At 37.3% G+C, this 18,245-nt stretch overlaps 1 protein-coding gene across 3 annotated transcripts in view; it reads left to right on the top strand.

Annotated features, from left to right (window-relative positions):
• The window catches only part of Rnls (renalase, FAD dependent amine oxidase), a 272,223-nt gene that overhangs the window by 175,175 nt on the left and 78,803 nt on the right, over positions 1 to 18,245 (top strand). For all 3 annotated transcript variants that reach the window (XM_041661928.1, XM_041661927.1, XM_041661929.1), the window contains exon 5: positions 7,559 to 7,732. In XM_041661928.1, coding sequence (XP_041517862.1) covers positions 7,559 to 7,732 — 174 coding nt within the window. The remainder of the gene's footprint in view (positions 1 to 7,558; positions 7,733 to 18,245) is intronic.

Here is an 18,245-nt window from a genome sequence, read left to right on the forward strand (position 1 = left end):
GTACTGACTACTGGGATCCCATATCTAGGAAGCATGTAGATAAATTAGTCCTGCTTGATGGGAAATTTATTTCCCTAGAACACCAATGCTTTTGAAATTCATCCCACGGGCTAACAAGAAAATCTATGCAAAGCAACTCGATATAATTTACATGCTAAATGTTTTTATTTGGGCAATAGTATTCTCAGCAAGCATGTGAGTTTAAAAATAGCATAATCCTAAAATTTTCAGCATAATACAACCTCAAATGATCATACTACAAAACAGATAAACTCGTTTTTAATGATATTTATGCAATTCTGGAATAAAATTAACACTAAGAAAAGTAGACAAGTGTGGTGGTTCACACTTATAACTACAATATTCTAGGAAGCCGAGGCAGGAGGATCACTAGTTTGAAGCTACCCTTGGTGGTAGGAAAATTATCCAAAATACAGGTTTTCATTCATTTCCAAAGACAAATACCCAAATCTTCAGCCTTCTAAAGCAGATTTCTTTCTTTAAAAGCCACAATTTACAATAGGTTTTCAAAAATATTAACTCGTCTCCAAACCTATGGCATGCGTGATGATCCAATAAGTAAGTGCTCATTTTGTTTTTTCCCTCTGCTCTGAGACCCAAAGTGTCCTTTATGAGTCACGAGATATTGTTAATGTGAACTACACTGATGTGTCAGGACATCAGAATGTCACCAAGCTCTAATATAACTCAGTGGTAGAGTATATGTTTAGCTAGTAAAAGGTCTTGGTTGGACCACAGTATGTATGTGTGTTTGTGTGTGTGTACACAAACACAAAAGATAGACTCAGAAACACCCAAAAGCCTTTAAAAGTCAATTACTATTGAGTTTTTTGCAATGCTCTTTTTTACGCACTAGGTATTGTGTTAAGTACTTTTCTATTATCTAATTTCATTTTTGAACCATCCTTTAGGGTGGGCGCTATTGTTATTCTCATTTTACAAGAAAACAGATGCTTGGAGAGATTAAGTAACTCGACTAAGGTCATACAGATGTCAGAACCAAAATTCAAACCCAGATTTTTCTGGCTCCAGAGATGCCTCTCAGGATAAAAGAAATATTTCCCCAGGGAACTCCTACATAGCTATAACTGCTGAAGTCTGTCATCAATAAACTCTAGATTTATGGCTTGCCAAAAGTACTTCTGAAACTGTGCTTCCAGGCTTAATGACGGCTCTGCCTGTGGAGTCCAAGTGCACACTCAATTTATTCCAGGTGAAGTGAAGAAGACTGCTTCTGTGATGGTTTTACACAGGAGGAATGACTCCTGAGCCGTAAATTGTCCCGGCTTCCTGTGGGAACTATTTATGGAAACTTGGCCTTTTGGTTCTATTCCTACATCCATTTTAAGTACAGAAGGACCAGCTATCCTGGCTAAGATACCATTATCTTTGTGTATCCGCAGACCTGGATGGCCTGATCTTAGGAACTGAATCAGTATAGTCACAGTACAAATTGCCCTCCTAACTTCCTCTGCCCATGAGCAGCCCTTTCCATATGGTGGTAAATCAGAACATTAGCAGTGCTCTGTAATTAGCTCCAAGCAACAAACTTGTGATAGGATGTTGAGGCTTTGAGTAAATGTTGGCATGAACAACATTGCCATTAACTACAATGTTGGGAATGGACACACAGTAATAGTGAGGACGAGTACTTTATTATTAACATCACTGTATCCATTATCATGCCCAAAATCTCAACATCAGGTGAAGAGGACAGCAATGGAAAGTAGAACCAATTCCATATCAGATAATTGAGACTTCATAAACTAGAAAACATTTTCACTCAGCATACTGCAGGGCCGATGATTTGACCTTAAGATGGTCATTGCTACCATTCATAAGAGTAGAAGGTTATGTGACTGTGCTTGGGTGCTTTCCTAGAAGAAACTAGAAAAGCATATATGTAATACAATTCACTCAAGGTCCCAGCAAGAAAGACATTATCTCTGAATGCATCTGACTGCAATGTTTTGCTGCAAGTCGTTTACCAAACCCTGGAATGGTTAAAGCAATCAGTAAAGGAAGTTGTAGCATCCAGGGACTAATAACGGCAGGAAGCCATAACCACCAATTCTCCTAAATGAGTGTGGGAAAGATAGGTGGCCAGAGCCCCAAGAGGGTTGGAAACGGGAGGAGAAAGCCACCTAAAAGGAATGTTGTTGTGGAAGGGGCAGCAGTGCCCGTACGCAGCAAAGCAGACTAAACAGGAGGGATCCGTATTTATCCGTAGTCACTATCATTTTATACTGCCACACCCTTCTATGTTTCTAACTGGCCAAAGGCTCCCAGAAACCAGAACTGGAGGGAATTCAGATTCTAGAGGGTCAGTGGCCCTTGCTCCAGATAAACACCGAGGAGGAAGGTGTCTGAAATACATTTCTGGTTTCTAATTGTTTAAAGCAGTGACTGAAGGAGAAGCAACACTTTGATTACCAGCATATATATTATAATGTCATATAATACTAAGAAACAATTAAGACCTAAAGAGAGTTATATAACATACAATGAGTGAAAAAATCTCCATATTACCCATTATTAAAACTCATAGTAGTAACATTAAAAATGAAATCGGTCAATTAGCACAGTGGTGTGAACAGACAGTTTGCAAAGCTTGTATGTGTTTTCTACAAGATATCTGAGAGACGTCCAATCTTATTACATTAAAGCCAAAATAAAATGTCTAGTTCCTTTCTTATTAGAAAAAAAATAAAATGTAAGCAAGGGCAGAATAAAGTGGTTCTTTCCTGTACCATTAATGGAAACTATAAATTGGCATAGTTTTCTAAACATTAACACTCGTTCCGCTTCAAGTCTGGGGGGGTATAATTAGAAACATAGATAAAGATCTACACATAAAAATGTCTATAATGGCTATGATCACAGAAGAAAGAACAAAGGCCCAGCATTAAGGAACAGCATCCATTTCACCATTAAAAGTTAAACTCACAGGGAAGTCGTCTGCCACATAGCAAACAAGAGTTTATAGTCTGAAAAAACTGCGTGTCTAACATGTTCATCTTTAAGAAAAGCCAGGAAGATAGAAAGAAAAGGTATTATCAAAATGCAATTGTTGTTTCGCTGGGTTCTGACAACATAGTAATTTTTCCCCATTTTATATTATGAAGTTAACAAATCTTACATGAAGATGTCTTTATTAATAGTTGTTAAGGCCATAGAAGAACGAGTCAGAGAACTGGACTTGCAAAGCCTGTGAGATATAGTTCTTGTCTCAGGTTATTTATAATCTAGTTCTTAATTGTATGTTATGATTGTTTAATAATAATAATATAAAATGAAATAGCAATCTCTGTATTCTACAACTGAGCTCTTTTCCTCACACTTCTTGGCAAGCCAGAATTAGCTTATCAGACTCATCAGCTAAACTTAACTCTATCAGACTTAACTTCAAAATAATATTCTAGCTTTCAGGAAAATTACATATATATATACACACACAAACATATATATAAGAGAGAGTTTTCAGAACCTTGAAGTAGGATACTAGCTAAAGATTTATAAACAGAGAAGTAAAAGTGCTATCATTGAAAAAATAATAAACTTTGAGAAATCTTTACATAAAGCCATACTGTTAAAAGAGTGAGCCTCTGAGGAGAAAGCTCTTGCATTTCTCCTGTAAGAGTTGCATATAAAATATATAAAGAATTGCCACACAGTGATTTAAAAAAAAAAAGTCAGACAACCCTACATGACATTATGGCCTACTCCATCTCAGTCCAGATGGGTGGACACTCAGTTATTACTTCCGGATGCATACACATACACTTACATGGATGGACATAGTGTATATATCTTATATATGTACATATAGATATTCTATCTAAAACGGAACTATCTCTGTCTTCCTCCATTGTTATATCAAATCAAAAATTGCTGCGATAGCCATTCAGTTCAATTTCATTCTTACATGTTTATTGTCTTCTCCTTTACCCCAAATTACAGTTATTTCAACAGAAACTACATCATGTGTGTCTTTGACTGGCAAAGCAGTAGTAGCTTACCATGTCAATCAGAGTAGAATCCTCTGAGGAGACATGGCTTTGACAGCTGAAATAGACGAGCCACACCATCCTCACCTGTAAAACGTCCCCTTGTACTGCTTTATTTTTCTTTATGCTTAGTCTCCATTTACCTGGCTCTACATTTTAAAATTTGCCCCTCGACCAACAAAATGGAAGCTAAATGGGAGCCTCTACTTTTTAGGTCTGCCTTAAACCCCTCACATCAATATGAGAACCTGGCATAGGGTAGGCAATGACGGTGGGTGAATATTTTGCCACCAAATACAGAAAAAAAAAAGAGTATATATTATCAGCCTTCTCTTCTCGAGTATAAAACTAGAGGAATGAGTCACAATAGGAAACTAAGAAAATTAAATTACTTAATGTTACTCAGGAGTACTGCCCAAGTCTTCTATTCTTGCCCTTTTTCCCCCTCTCTTTTCCAAATGTCAACCTGCATGTGCACAAATGCACACAAAGACACACACAAAAGGGTCGTCCAGTAGGAACAGTTCCCTAAGTCATGAACTCTGCTCTTCCTTCTGTCTTTTAGTCCTTTGACTCTCATTACAATAATAAAATGTCTCTTTTAGCTTATATGCATAAATATATAAAATAATAGATGATTTGAAGGTTATATAATATGCAAATTAACATTGCATAACTGTAAAGATTATGTAATCCCCATTGACTCACAATTAAATAAATATGGCGGATGGTGGCATTCAAGTAAAAGTTGATGATATAGAAATTATGCACTTTCATTTGAGCCTTACTTTGTCATCGTGTGTCTTTTCCTTTGAGACAGAGCCTCACTATGTAACCCTGGCTGTCCTGGAACTCCCCATATAGATTCAGATGACCTCAAACTTACAGATCTGTCGCTCACTGCCTCCAGAATTCTGGAAATAAAAGTATGCACTACCATGCTTGGCCCTCAATTATCTTTTTTATATACTATGATACTTGATAAATTATTATTTTGCTTTCTGGAATATATATATACATGTGTACATACATATTTTTTGGAATCCTTTAAGGTTAGTTCCTTCAGCATAAGAAGGTTTTTCTTTTTTCAAAGAAAATGGGACAGACTTTTAGTCTAACCTGCATTTCAAAGACCAAAAACTTGACATCCTAAAGATGACATTTTTGATAAGTGAGTCTGTTGAAAATTAGATTGTTTCAGTCACAAGTCTTAGCTCCCATGCCCCATCAGACATGGGTGTTTATGGCTAGTTGTATTCTCCATGTATACCAATTACCTTTTCAAAAGACTATCTAAGGGGATTTGCCACTTGACAGATTGTTTAAAATTTAGCTACATGTGAAAATATGGTGGAGGTGAGATTCAATTTGGCTGTCAACCTATTTGACCCCTTTAGCTTTCATTTTAAAAAAATCCTTCAGGCCTTTGTAGGTTCTCAATAGTTCACAGTTTTGTTTGTTTGGTTGATCGCTTTGTTTTCATTTTTCTTAATTAAAAGATTGTTTATTTGTGCTTTTAATTCCACAATTGGGAAATTTGGGGAAGTTTCTGGAACTTACAACACTCACCTCTTCTCTTTCAGAAAACAATAAGCTTAGTTTGATATCAAGCCATAGCTTGAAAAGTGAATTACATAAATAAAAATAAGACCCCTATTCTCTGAATATAATGAGGCCAGTGTCAGATGAACATCTGTTTATTAAGCAGGGAAAGCTTTTTAGTAAAAAAGAAAATGATGTCTTGAAGAAATAATAAGCTTTTACTTTTGGATTTTTTTCTTTTTTATTGTTTTTATTGTGCTATACATTTTTCTCCACTCCTCTCCCTTCCTCCCCTTTCCCCCTCTACCTTTTCCCATGACCCCCATGTTCCTGATTTACTCAGGAGATCTTATCTTTTTCTACTTCCTATTTAGATCCATGTATGTCTCTATTAGGGTCCTCTTTGTTGTCTAGGTTCTCTGGGGTTGTGGATTGTAGGCTGGTTTTTCTTTGCTTTATGTCTAAAAGCCTCTTATGAGAGTACATATTATATTTGTCTTCCTGAGTCTGGGTTACCTCACTCAATATGGTTGTTTCTTAGATCCACCCAGTGTAAATGTACCACATTTTCTTTATCCATTCTTCAGTAATGGGACATCTAGGTTGTTTCCAGGTACTGGCTATTACAAATAATGCTGCTATGAATATAGTTGAGCACATGCCTCTGTGGTATGAATGAGCCTTTTGGGTATATACACAACATAGTAAAAATGGCAATCTTACCAAGTAATCTGCAGGTTCAGAACAATTCCCATCAAAATCCCAGCAAAATTCTTCACAGACCTTTAAAGAACAATACTCAATTTCATTTGGAAAAACAAAAAACCCAGGATAGCCAAAGCAATCTTTTACAATAAAGAAACTTCTGGAGGTAAACCCCTGGCTTTAAACTCTACTGTAGAGCTACAGTAATGAAAATAGCCTGGTATTGGCATAAAAACAGACAGGAGGACCAATGGAACTGAATCAAAGACCTGGATATCAATCCACATACCTACGAACACCTGATTTTTGGCAAAGAAGCAAAAAATATAAAGTGGAAAAAAGAAAGCATATTCAACAAATGGTGCTGGCATCACTAGATATCAACATGTAGAAGAATGCAAATAGATCCATATCTATCACCATGCACAAAACTTAAGTCCAAATGGATGAAAGACCTGAACAAAAAACCAACCACACTGAACCTCACAGAAAAGAAAGTAGGAAGTACACTTGATTACATTGGCGCAGGAGACCGCTTCCTAAATATAACCCCAGTAGCACAGACACTGAGAGCAACAATTAATAAATGAGACCTCCTGAAACTGAGAAGCTTCTGTAAAGTAAAGGACACGGTCAACAAACTTTTGAGTGCAAAATAATCATATATGTCTGAGAAGAAAGCAGCATTGGAGTTTGTTCTGAAACTACAGCCAGCAGGAACAGGTTGGGGGATAAACTGTAGAACTGCTACAGTTCGATAAATGGGAAGGTGACAGACTAGCAAATTAAATGACTTAGGCGTATTGAAGGGGCTACAGTCTCTTCACCTATGGCATGGAAATAATACTCAACCTTAAAGATTATGATTATACTCAACCTTAAAGATTATGATTATACTGTGTGAAATGTTGTGGCAATAATTAGAAAAAGCATTCAACTCATAGTTAAGCAGCAAGTTTATAAAATCTATAATGTTGCCAGACAGTCCATGGCCAGCAAAGAGAATATGAAGCTAGAGCAGCAACTGTGAGGAGATTTTGAGAGACTTGATTGGGAGTCTAATGAACTCGAACCTTCTTCTTACTAGATGTAATTGTGCCAGCATTAGTAAACATTATAAAAAAAATAGAAAAAAAAGAGCATCTTACATTACTTTTGAGAATTCATGGTGAGCAAGACGGGACTGCAGGGCATACTTGGGTCTTGTGTGAAGGAAGTTTGGACTTGATGACTAAAGGGAAAGATGATATTTTTGAGTTTGTGTTTTGTTTTTTCTTCCACAGTCATTAGTGAATTCCAAAGGCAACAACTGGCATCTGTGAGCTATTCCTCCCGCTATGCTCTGGGCCTCTTTTATGAAGCAGGCATGAAGATTGACGTCCCTTGGGCTGGCCAGTACATCAGCAGTAATCCCTGTATACGCTTCATCTCCATTGATAATAAGAAACGCAATATAGGTCAGTACTCCCGTTATTTCCCTTGAACACAGCAATGATGGTGGGTGTGGGTTGAGAAAAATGCTGTTTAATTGAGTGTTGCCATTCTGAACAGAGCAAGTGTTTAACTCCAAGCCACAGGGGATAAAACATAATGTCACATTTGCTCAGTCATGAAGTACACAGTGAAACCAGAAAGGTTTTCCAGAAAATCTTGTACCACGTGGTTTGTTTTACTGAGTTCATAAAAATACTGTCAGAAGGCTTAAGATTGCAAAATGGCCTGGGTTCTCTTTCTTTAATTTGCATATGTGTATATATAACATTTCTCTCTTTGTCTGGTTTTTGGAGAGATTCCAGTGGGTTATTTTGTTTAGGCTTTTTAAATTTGGTAATTGCTGACCTTTCACTTCCCCAGCTATATTAAAAGGTAAATTTTACCATGCTGTGAAATCCATCAGTTCTGTAATATTTTGATGTCTATGTACATTTCATCTTTTTTAAATGGAGTAAAATTGGTTCACATACAATATAACTAAAGTGACTGGCAAATGTCTCATGAGAACCTTCCTAGGACTCAGTGAACTCCATACTCTACCTTTTGGTTAAAGATAGTTCTAAAACTTAAATTTGATTTGCAAGACCATGTGTTGTAGAGGCATGATCTCTGAAAGTTTCAGGTCTGCACAGCAAATTCTGGGCCAGCCAGAGGTGCAGAGTAAGTCAGGGAAAACACACACATACATGCTGCACACACATACACACACACACACACACACACACACACACACACACACAGAAGGAAAGAAGGGAGGGAGGGAAAAAAGGAAGGAAGGAAGGAAGGAAGGAAGGAAGGAAGGAAGGAAGGTTGAATCACAAGGAAAAGGCAACTGATTGATTTCAGAGAAAAGTGTGTGTATTCATATCCATAGCACTGTGGTATTGTCTAAGGTAATGTCTTCATAAATAAACCGTGATGATCTAAGGTGATAGAACTCAACAAAAGAAATCATGGTTGAGTTTATTACAGCACTTCACTGTACAGCAACGCTCTCAGCGGCCCATTAGTTGGAAGTCTTGCCTGATAAAATCACCAACTCATGTCTCTTGGCTTGCCAGAAGTTTATGATAGGCCTCAGCTGGAGTGTTTTCTCTGTCAGAGCACACAGTCCCAGAAAAGATGTTTCTCCTACAACTTAAAACTCCCCAAGGGCTGTGCTGCTTATGTTAGCATAATTCCACATCTGATCAGCAGCTAGGAACTGCCTGTAACAGCAATGGGCATTAGCTGTGAGGTGTAGCCATGCCAACTCTACACCTGTGTGTTCTGAGGAAAGGCAAATAATCCCTGATCTTCTCACGTTATATATCATGACTTAGACATTATCTTAGGATCTCTATGAGGATATATATTCACCTGTATGTAACAGAAAACATGTTTAAAACAATATAAGATCATTTGTATGATTTACTATGGACAAATGACACATTTCCTAGACTGATGTGTTGGTGACATAGGGAGTCTCTCAGTGATAGAACATGTGTCTAATATATACAAAGATGTAGGTCCAACCCTAGCACAAAATAAAATGAAGAAAGAAATTCATAAGTGAAGCCTATGCTGCTCAGTGTTTTTATCACCATGACAAATACCTGAGTGATATGGGATTCCCCTCTGTATGCTGTGAATACCATTGGTTAGCAAAGAAGCTGCTATGGACCTATTGCAATGCAGAATAGGGCAAGGTAGGAATTCCAAGCAGATAGAGGAGGAGAGAGTAGGCGGAGTCAGGGTGAAGCCACATAGCCACCCAAAGAGACAGATGCAGGACTCTGGATAGAGCCACAACCATATGGTGATACAGATTAATAGAAATGAGTTAATTTAAGATATAAGAGATAGCCAATAAGAAGCATGAGCTAATAGACCAAACAGTGTTGTAATAATACAGTTTCTGTGTGATTATTTTGGGTCTGGGTGGCCAAGAACAAACGAGCAGTCTAAGTCAACACCTGAGAGATCAACTTAAAAGGAAGAAAACTTGGCTCTGGTGGTGATTCCTAAAGTGTCAGTCCATGGTCACAGCAACAGAAACTCTCGCTAAGATACAGCCTTTTTGTGCTATTTCAGTAGATTTATGTTTTCTTGAGTGAGATTAGGTTAAATAGCTGGGTTGCATGTAGAGGACAGAGGGCTCTTTTCTCCTGGGAAAGTCACCCAAGAGGAGAGGAAGAGTCTATCTCTGAACAGATTAAGTTTTCTCTACAAGTGAGGTGGGAGGGTGTGAGAAAGCACCCATGCAACACTGAAGTGATCATTTATAAAACTGAATGGGTCTGAAAAAAGCAAAACATAATATCAAGAATCTCTCATGGTTGTCAATTTTTGTAATAATAAGTTTCTCTTAATATCAGCCACCACACAATTTTAGAGCCAAGGCACCACATAAGTTAGAAATCATGTTTGGTTATATTCCTATTGTGGTGGTGCTCCAAGTTTCCAAGGAATACCTGCCTTCTTCTGTCAACTACACGGAAGCTTATCTTCTCTGGTGTGTGCATTCACTTGTATAAAGCCTATAGCAACAACTTTTCTTAACAAAAATCTAAGCACCTTCAATTATTCAAGAATTTTACAAATGTACTGAATAATGGGTCATTTGAAGGTCCATCCAACCTATGAAAAATTTTCAGTATACACTGATAAATCCCGACTTGATGTTATCTTTTGTCTATGTGGCAGGAACATCAGGCCAGATAGGTCTGGTCCTGAAAGCATTCAATTTTATGGAATTAGAATCTGAGGTATTATAGGTTTTAAAATGCCTTTATCATTTTAATAGTTTGGATCTTTTTTTTTTATTGAGAAAAAAAATTTCCGCCTCCTCCCAGCCTCCCACTCCTCCCCCCCTTCCCCCACTCCTCTCTCCCTCCCCCACTCCTCTCCCCCTCCCTCTCAAGTCTGAAGAGCAGTCAGGGTTCCCTGCCCTGTGGAAAGTCCAAAGTCCTCCCCCCTCCATCCTGGTCTAGGAAGGTGAACATCCAACCTGGCTAGGCTCCCACAAAGCCAGAACATGTAGTAGGATCAGAACCCAGTGCCATTGTCCTTGGCTTCTCAGCAGCCCTCATTGTCCACCATATTCAGAGAGTCCGGTTTTATCCCCTGCTTTTTCAGTCACAGTCCAGTCTCCTAAAGACTAATGTGTTTAAGAGGCCTAACCCTCACTTGGGAAGAGATGTAAACATAAGAAGGTGAGACCTGGTCACCTGGGCTGTGCCCTTGAAAGGCATACTGGGACCCCAGAGCTTCTTTTGCTCTCTATTTTGTTTCCCAGTCATGAGATCAGCAGCTCCAGCTGTGGTGTGCTTCCTTACCACAAGCCCAATATCAATGAAGTCAAGCACGATGGGCCAAAACCTCAAAACCTCTTAGCCAATGTAAACCTCAGATTTTTATTATAATATTATAATGAAAAGCTCCCTAACTCACTTCAATGATTTTTGAAATTATTTTTAAGATTAATGATTAAGATTAATGTGGGAGAACTTCATAATAAAATTAAGATCTAGGTTAAAATTCTTGTTCTGAATCCATCTAGCAATATGTTCTAGCATGAACCTTGTACTTATCAGATTATTTTAAATAGCAAGCACATGTAAAACTTTAATGACCTAAGTATGACAGATGTTTACTTCTTGATCAGCCCAAATGGGTATTGATTGGTAGGTATCTTTCTTCAAAAAGCTTCTTTAGACAATAAACATTTAAGGACATGGAAATGCCAGTCATCTGGTTTGATCCTCATATGTTGTACATCTGTATCAAATTATCACTGTGTCCCATAAATAAATGCAATTAGTATATGCAATTAAAGATTTTTTAAAACATGGTGGAAAGACGGCTCAGTGGTTAAAAGCACTGACTGCTCTTCCTGAGGACCTGGGTTCAATTCCCAGCACCCATATGGCAGTTCACAACTGTTAACTCCAATCTCAGAGGATCTGATGCCTTTTTCTGGTCTCTATGGGCACTGCATACACATAGTGAACAGATATACAGACAAGCAAAGTTTATATACACAGAAAATAAAATCTTTTAAAAGGTTTGTGGATATTTAAGAATATTAAAATAAAAAGTAAATTATTAATGGACACAGAGTTCTCTATCTTTCAACTTACTATCTCTACAGGTATTCAATAAATTGATGGAAGAAGGGGAAGGATAGATCTACAGACAATATACATTAGGTAGGCTCACATTCTGTTAATTAGAGCACAATGAAGTCAAGTTGGACCTGTCTTTTACCCATACATATAGGAAGAAGAAAAATGGGTTTGGTAAACATATTGCCAGTTCTTGCTATACTATGTAGTCTATATTATTCTATAGAACTTGCTTAGACATATATGAATGATAAATAGTTCTCAAATACAAGTACAAATCTTTTAACATGTACTTACTACAAAGGACATACAACAGTAATTCCAAGGAAGGCTACACACTCAGTAAATAAGGATTCCAAATATAATTAGCAATGTCGTTCATATGGAGAGGGCAAGAATATGCCATATCAGTGATGTGTTTACCACCTGAGATATCTGAGACACCTCAAACATCTTGAATTTGGTGTTAATCTAAGCCAGGAGTTAAGCTGCTCATATTCAACTTACTAATAGTATAACAATAAATGACTTAACCTGTCTGCATCCTCATCAGTACTGTTAGGTATTAATAATCCAGAAGAGTTATTGAAGAGTAAACAGTTTGGGTATATATTTCAAGTAAGGACTTTACATGGCACTTAGCAAATGATAATAAGTCAGTGGGTCTGGTACCTAGTAGTATATTTAAAGATTCTCAGAGTAAATAGCAACCATACTAAAATAATAGGACAACTTACAAAACTGTATTATAGAAATAGCAGGTTTTAAGTTTAATTATAAAACTGATGCTTCCATATAAATAAGATAAGACAATTTAATTAAGAGAAGTCAAACACTAATTGCAAATAGGCATTATTATAGTTATGCTATAGAGTATCATAGGACATATATATGGATATATATTATCAAAACTTGGAGTAATAAATTAACAAGAAACAGTTATATATTTAAACATGTAAAAAATATCTATATACCCACTCATATATAACATATGTAAGCACTTTTATAAAAATGCATGTTGTATGTATATATATATATATATATATATATAGGTATTTAAAGTATTAAGTATAAGTTGTGAAATAATCTCATTTTATGTATTTCCCACATTTGAACACAGACGGTCTTTCATTAGAGAATGAAATAACTCAGCCTATTTTGTAAGGAGAACATTTACATACAAAGTCATACCAAACAACAGACCCCTTTTAGCCTCTGGTTGCCCTGTCAATCTGCCCTCAATGAGAGATTACATCTAAAATAATACTTGTCCACCCACTTGCCAAGCAATTTGTTTCAGTATGATAATTGGTGCCAGGCTTGGAAAGAGAATATCAGCTAAGTCAACTAAATGTATACATCAGAAATAGTCCGAAGTATGAAGAATATTACTAGGATGTGTGTGTGTGTCTTTTTCTGTGTCTGTGTCTCTGTGTGTCTATCCTGTGGTGCACACATGTGTGAGCACACACACACAAACACAGTGACAGTTTCTTTCAGCTAGGTTAAAAGTCCAAGATTTCTTTAATTACATGTTTTCCATTTTTAACTTATTCAATTGGACAAATATGCACAAATAAGCTTTGAGTGCTTTCTTCGTGCCAATCATTGCACAAAGAATTGACAATTCCTAAGTCTCCAATGTAGTTTCATGAAGTGATCAAATGGAAGATTCTGAAAGTCAAAGGCTCCATTTGTGTTTGCTTCACTGAGACTTCTAATAAGTAGAAAGCCATGTAAGGACCTATACAATATAGAGTGTAAACATAGAGGAATTTTAAAAGAATACTTAGAAGCTTTGTCATCACACACCAAGTAATTATTTTAGATGAGAAAATAAAGGATGAGCCTAAGGGATTTAAAGATTTTTTAAATTGTTTGTTGTGTAAATTTCTCTGCAACGTTCCTGTAACTTCCTACTGTCTCAAGATGATCCTAATCTGAGCAATTGTTTCATGTCCTTGTTTCTTTTTTTGCTTGAAAAAGGGGCTGGTGTGATATGTTAAAGACCAGGTACTTTTTGCAATATCTTTGCTGAAATTAGGTAGAAATGTTTAAATGGGTTCCTTAGAAGAATCTCTTGTCAGCTGAATTAATATGGCAACCCTCACATCTGGACAAGAACCTTATTTTGAATTAAGAAAGAATTCATCCTCTGGAATAGAAAGCACAAGTCAGTGTTTCCATAATACCTGCAACCATATCAGCTGTTAGAAGAGAGAGAAACTGAACAAAGGCTATGTCTGTAAGACTGGGCTGTTTTGAAAGATCTTCAAGTTAGGTCCTTATTGCGCTCTGAAATGAGGCTGTCAGCACTGAGCTGTAAGCCAGGGCTCAAAATAATGTGTGCTGCTCAGCTTCCCAGACAAGTGCCTGCTCTTCATCATTCTGGAGGCATCTCAAAGCCTTTGCAAGCTGAGAACTGTATTGTAAAATTGTGGAAAATGCAGACAGCTTGTGAGCCTCAGGTCCTGAGCAATAGCAAAGGCTTGAGCTGGATGAAAGCTTGACAAGTTTTCAATTGTGGTCCATTTTTATCTGTGACCATGACAACACTATCCAGAAGATATGGGATCATTCCTTTACCTAGAGGCCCTTCAGAAAACAATTTCACCATTTCTCTTACTTTCAAGAATTTTTCCTCAGATAAATTTCAATGTCTCGTGGGCTAAGGGAACTGCTGATCTGACCAAAATTAGAGGTTCTGTCCTTCAGTGTAAATATGAGTCATCATTCTCCATATATGCTATAAAGTCACTGGTCCTTCTTATCCTGATCAATATTGAAAATTGACATTATCATCATGGGATCAAAGGATTGAGTATCTAGTGTTTACCAAATATTTTCTGAGATAGCCATATCTCACATGCAAGTCTGAAGAGCCTTTCTTTCCCTGCCCCTGAAATAACACTTGAGAATGTTACCAAATATTTTCTGAGATAGCCATATCTCATACGCAAGTCTGAAGAGCCTTTCCCTGCCCCTGAAATAACACTTGAGAATGTGCAACTTTGCACTGGCCATCCACTTAGCTTGCCAGGAAAAGAAATGGCTGGGTAACAAATTGTTTACCTTTAAGGCAAACTAGGAACCTGTTACTGTTACCCTTAAATTATAAAAAAATGAATGAACTCTCCATTAAATTGATAGATCTGAAGGCTCTATCAATTGAATAATAAATGAATCTCTAGCAATAGTGAATAGAAACCAGCTCTTGGTGACTAGAATATTAAGTGAATATTATATTGGAACTACTGGACTATGAGGTTTTACCAATGAGATCTGGAAGCTTTAGTGAAGCCTTTTTTTTTTTTTTTTTTTTTTTTTAGAGAGAGGTATCCTCGGTACCATTTTACCAAGGTCCCCGGAGAATGTACATCTGCTTTCAATGGTGCCCTGTAATGTAGCCTTTAATTTCAAAAGTTACACTTCAAAGAATCCTGCTGTTCTCTTTGTGAAAGATATTTCTTTTTAGTACTTGGTTGAAAAACAACTGTGCTCCAGCTGAGCTATTTAACTTAGAAAATATGTGATAAACTCGATAAAGTTGATGTTTCTCCACTTAGCAGTTTTCTGTTTGAATATTAAAATATTATTCTGGATAGTGTCTTAGTTACTGCTTCCTTGCTGTGAGAAGACATCACCACTGAGCAAATCATATAAAAGAAATCATCTCATTGGGAGCTTGCTTACAGTTTTAGAGTGTTGGTTCAAGAAGATCATGGAGACAAACAAACAGGCATGGTGCTGGAGCAGTAGCTGAGAGCTTTACATCCTGATCCTCGGGCAGACAGACAGAGGGACAGAGGCAGAGAGAGAAAAACAGAGACAGACATAGATAGGGACAGAAAAAGAGAGAGACGTAGACAGAGACAGAAATAGATAGACAGAAACAGAAACAGAGAGATATAGACAGAGAGAGACAGAAAGAAACAGAGGGAGACAGACAGAAACAGAGATTGAGAGACAGAGAGACAGAAACAAAAACAAAAACAGAGAGAGACAGAGACAGAAACAGAGGCTAGGCCTAGAATGGGCTTTTGAACACTCAAAGTCCACCCCCATGACACACCTCCTCTAAGACAACACCACCTAATCTTTGCCCAATATTTCCCCAACTGGGGAATAAGCATTCAAATATATGAGCTTATGGGTACCATGTCATTCAAACCACCACAAATAGTAATCTTTCACAAATAAGTTCTTGTTTAATCCAGCGTTGGTGGGTAATTAACTTTTTATAGGTTATCAATTACCAGTGTTACTCAGCATAGTGCAATGGACTTTATTTATAAAAGAAAGAGAGAGAGAGAGAGAGAGAGAGAGAGAGAGAGAGAGAACAAACTGTCTTTTTCATTATACATACCAATCTAAGTCCCCACTTCCTCCCCTCCTCCCATTCACTCCACTTATCCCCCACCCTATCCCCCATCCACTCCTCAGAGAGGGTAAGGCACATTGCTTTGTGGAAGGTTCAAGTCCCTGCCTACTAGATCTAGGCTGAGCAAGGCATCCATCCAAAAAGAATAGGTTCCTAAAAAGCCAGTAAAAGCAGTAGGGATAAATCCTTGTGCCACTGCCAGTGGCCCCTCAGTCTGCCCCAGCCATGTAACTGTCAACCATACTCTGAGGGACTAGTTTGGTCCTATGCTTGTTCCTTCCCAGTCTGGCCTTGGTGAGCTCCCATTAGCTCAGGTAGACTGTTTCAGTTAATGTACCCATCATGGTCTTTACCTCTTTTTTCATATTCTCCTTCCTTCCACTCTTCAACTGCACTTTGGGAGCTTAGTCCAGTGCTCCAATGTGGGTTTCTTCCTCCGTTTCCATCAGCTGCTGGATGAAGGTTCTATGGTGATATTTAAGATATTCATCAGTCTGACTACAGGGAAAGGCAAGTTCAGGCCTCTTCTGCTCTATTGCTTAGGGTCTTAGCTGGGGTCATTCCTGTGGATTCCTGGAAATTTCTCTAGAGCCAGGTTTTTTGCTAGCTCCAGAATGGCTTCCTCAATCAAGATATCTCATTCCATGCTCTCATCTCTGTCCTTCCTCCATCTTGACTATGCAATGGGCTTTAAAACATAACAACCCTACCTTTAAGTTGTAATCCATCACTTAGAATTAGGTTGACCCACGTGATGTTGCTCCTCTCTCTGTAGAGTAAAATCAGTTCAATGCCAGCATCTTCATGTCACTCAACTAACAACTGTGTAGCCATGTTTCTTGGTTGTTCTGAGTTTCATAGTGCTATATGAAAATTATACTGTCTCTCTAAAATGTTATAAGGATTGAATAAAATAATATATACAAGTCCCCAGGTATAGTGCCAGAAATGTTCATAGTAAGTGCTATTTTTATAATGTAAAAAAATTTTATGCTATTATTCTATAATTTATATAAGCATACTAATTTTGAGAATGAGACAAAATGCCAGTGTGATGGGTATTTCAAATGTTATCCTTGTTAAAGTGACAGCTCTTACATCTAGTGAGGCTAAACAATATCTTAAGGTGTTAAACTCGGAGCACAGTACATTCAGTGGGGTTCTTCCTGTTGGTGAAGTCTCAGATCCCTTTTCAATAAGACTTTGGTTTACAAGATGATGCGAGTAGGACAGCATCTAAAGAGAACTGACTGCAAAGATGAAGACTATTTCAAAAGCAAGGTTCAAAGTCTAACTACAGAGTCTCATCACAGGAAATTGCTCCACTAAGTTTCATGTCACAGCATTTTTAACTGCCCAGAATCGCTAGTCCGTCTTTTTGCTACTTTTAACATTATTGACTCCATTCAGCCTCAAGAGTCTTTACCTTATTACTAGTGACATTCTTGTTATTAAGTGGGTGGAGAAGACTTTAATGTACTCTCTAGGATCCTGTACAGACCTTGGTATATTTAATGGTGAATCCCCCTATAAACTTCATATATGTACTCACTTACATAATTAGAGTGATCCACATATACCATCCAGGATGTTGAATTTCCTGCATGATAGAAATGAATATTAAATATTAGAATCTGAAAAGAATCTGTGGGAATTCCATTAATATTTATAACTGATCTATGAGACTAGGGGAAATCTTTTAGTATATTTCAAATTAATAATTGTAATAACATAACATCCTTGAAATTAAAATAGTTTCTTTCTCAGTGAAATAAATTTCTATCTGTATTGCTAGCGAATCCTTTGCTGCTGTTTTTATATGTCCTTACTCTACTTAGTAGGGTCAGGAAGGTCATCTGAAACCTGAGGTCAATTGGGTCTAATTCTATTTTTATTAAAAACAAAATTCCTGTTTGTTTTCTCTCCCTTATTTTCATAAAAATGGCTTCTCTAGATTGAAGAATTTCTTCTTTGATTGAAGAACCTTGC

This window comes from Microtus oregoni, unplaced genomic scaffold (genome assembly GCF_018167655.1).
Source record: "Microtus oregoni isolate MIOR12 unplaced genomic scaffold, Mior012 000012F_ref0000307, whole genome shotgun sequence".
In the NCBI taxonomy this organism is placed as follows: Eukaryota; Metazoa; Chordata; class Mammalia; order Rodentia; family Cricetidae; genus Microtus; species Microtus oregoni.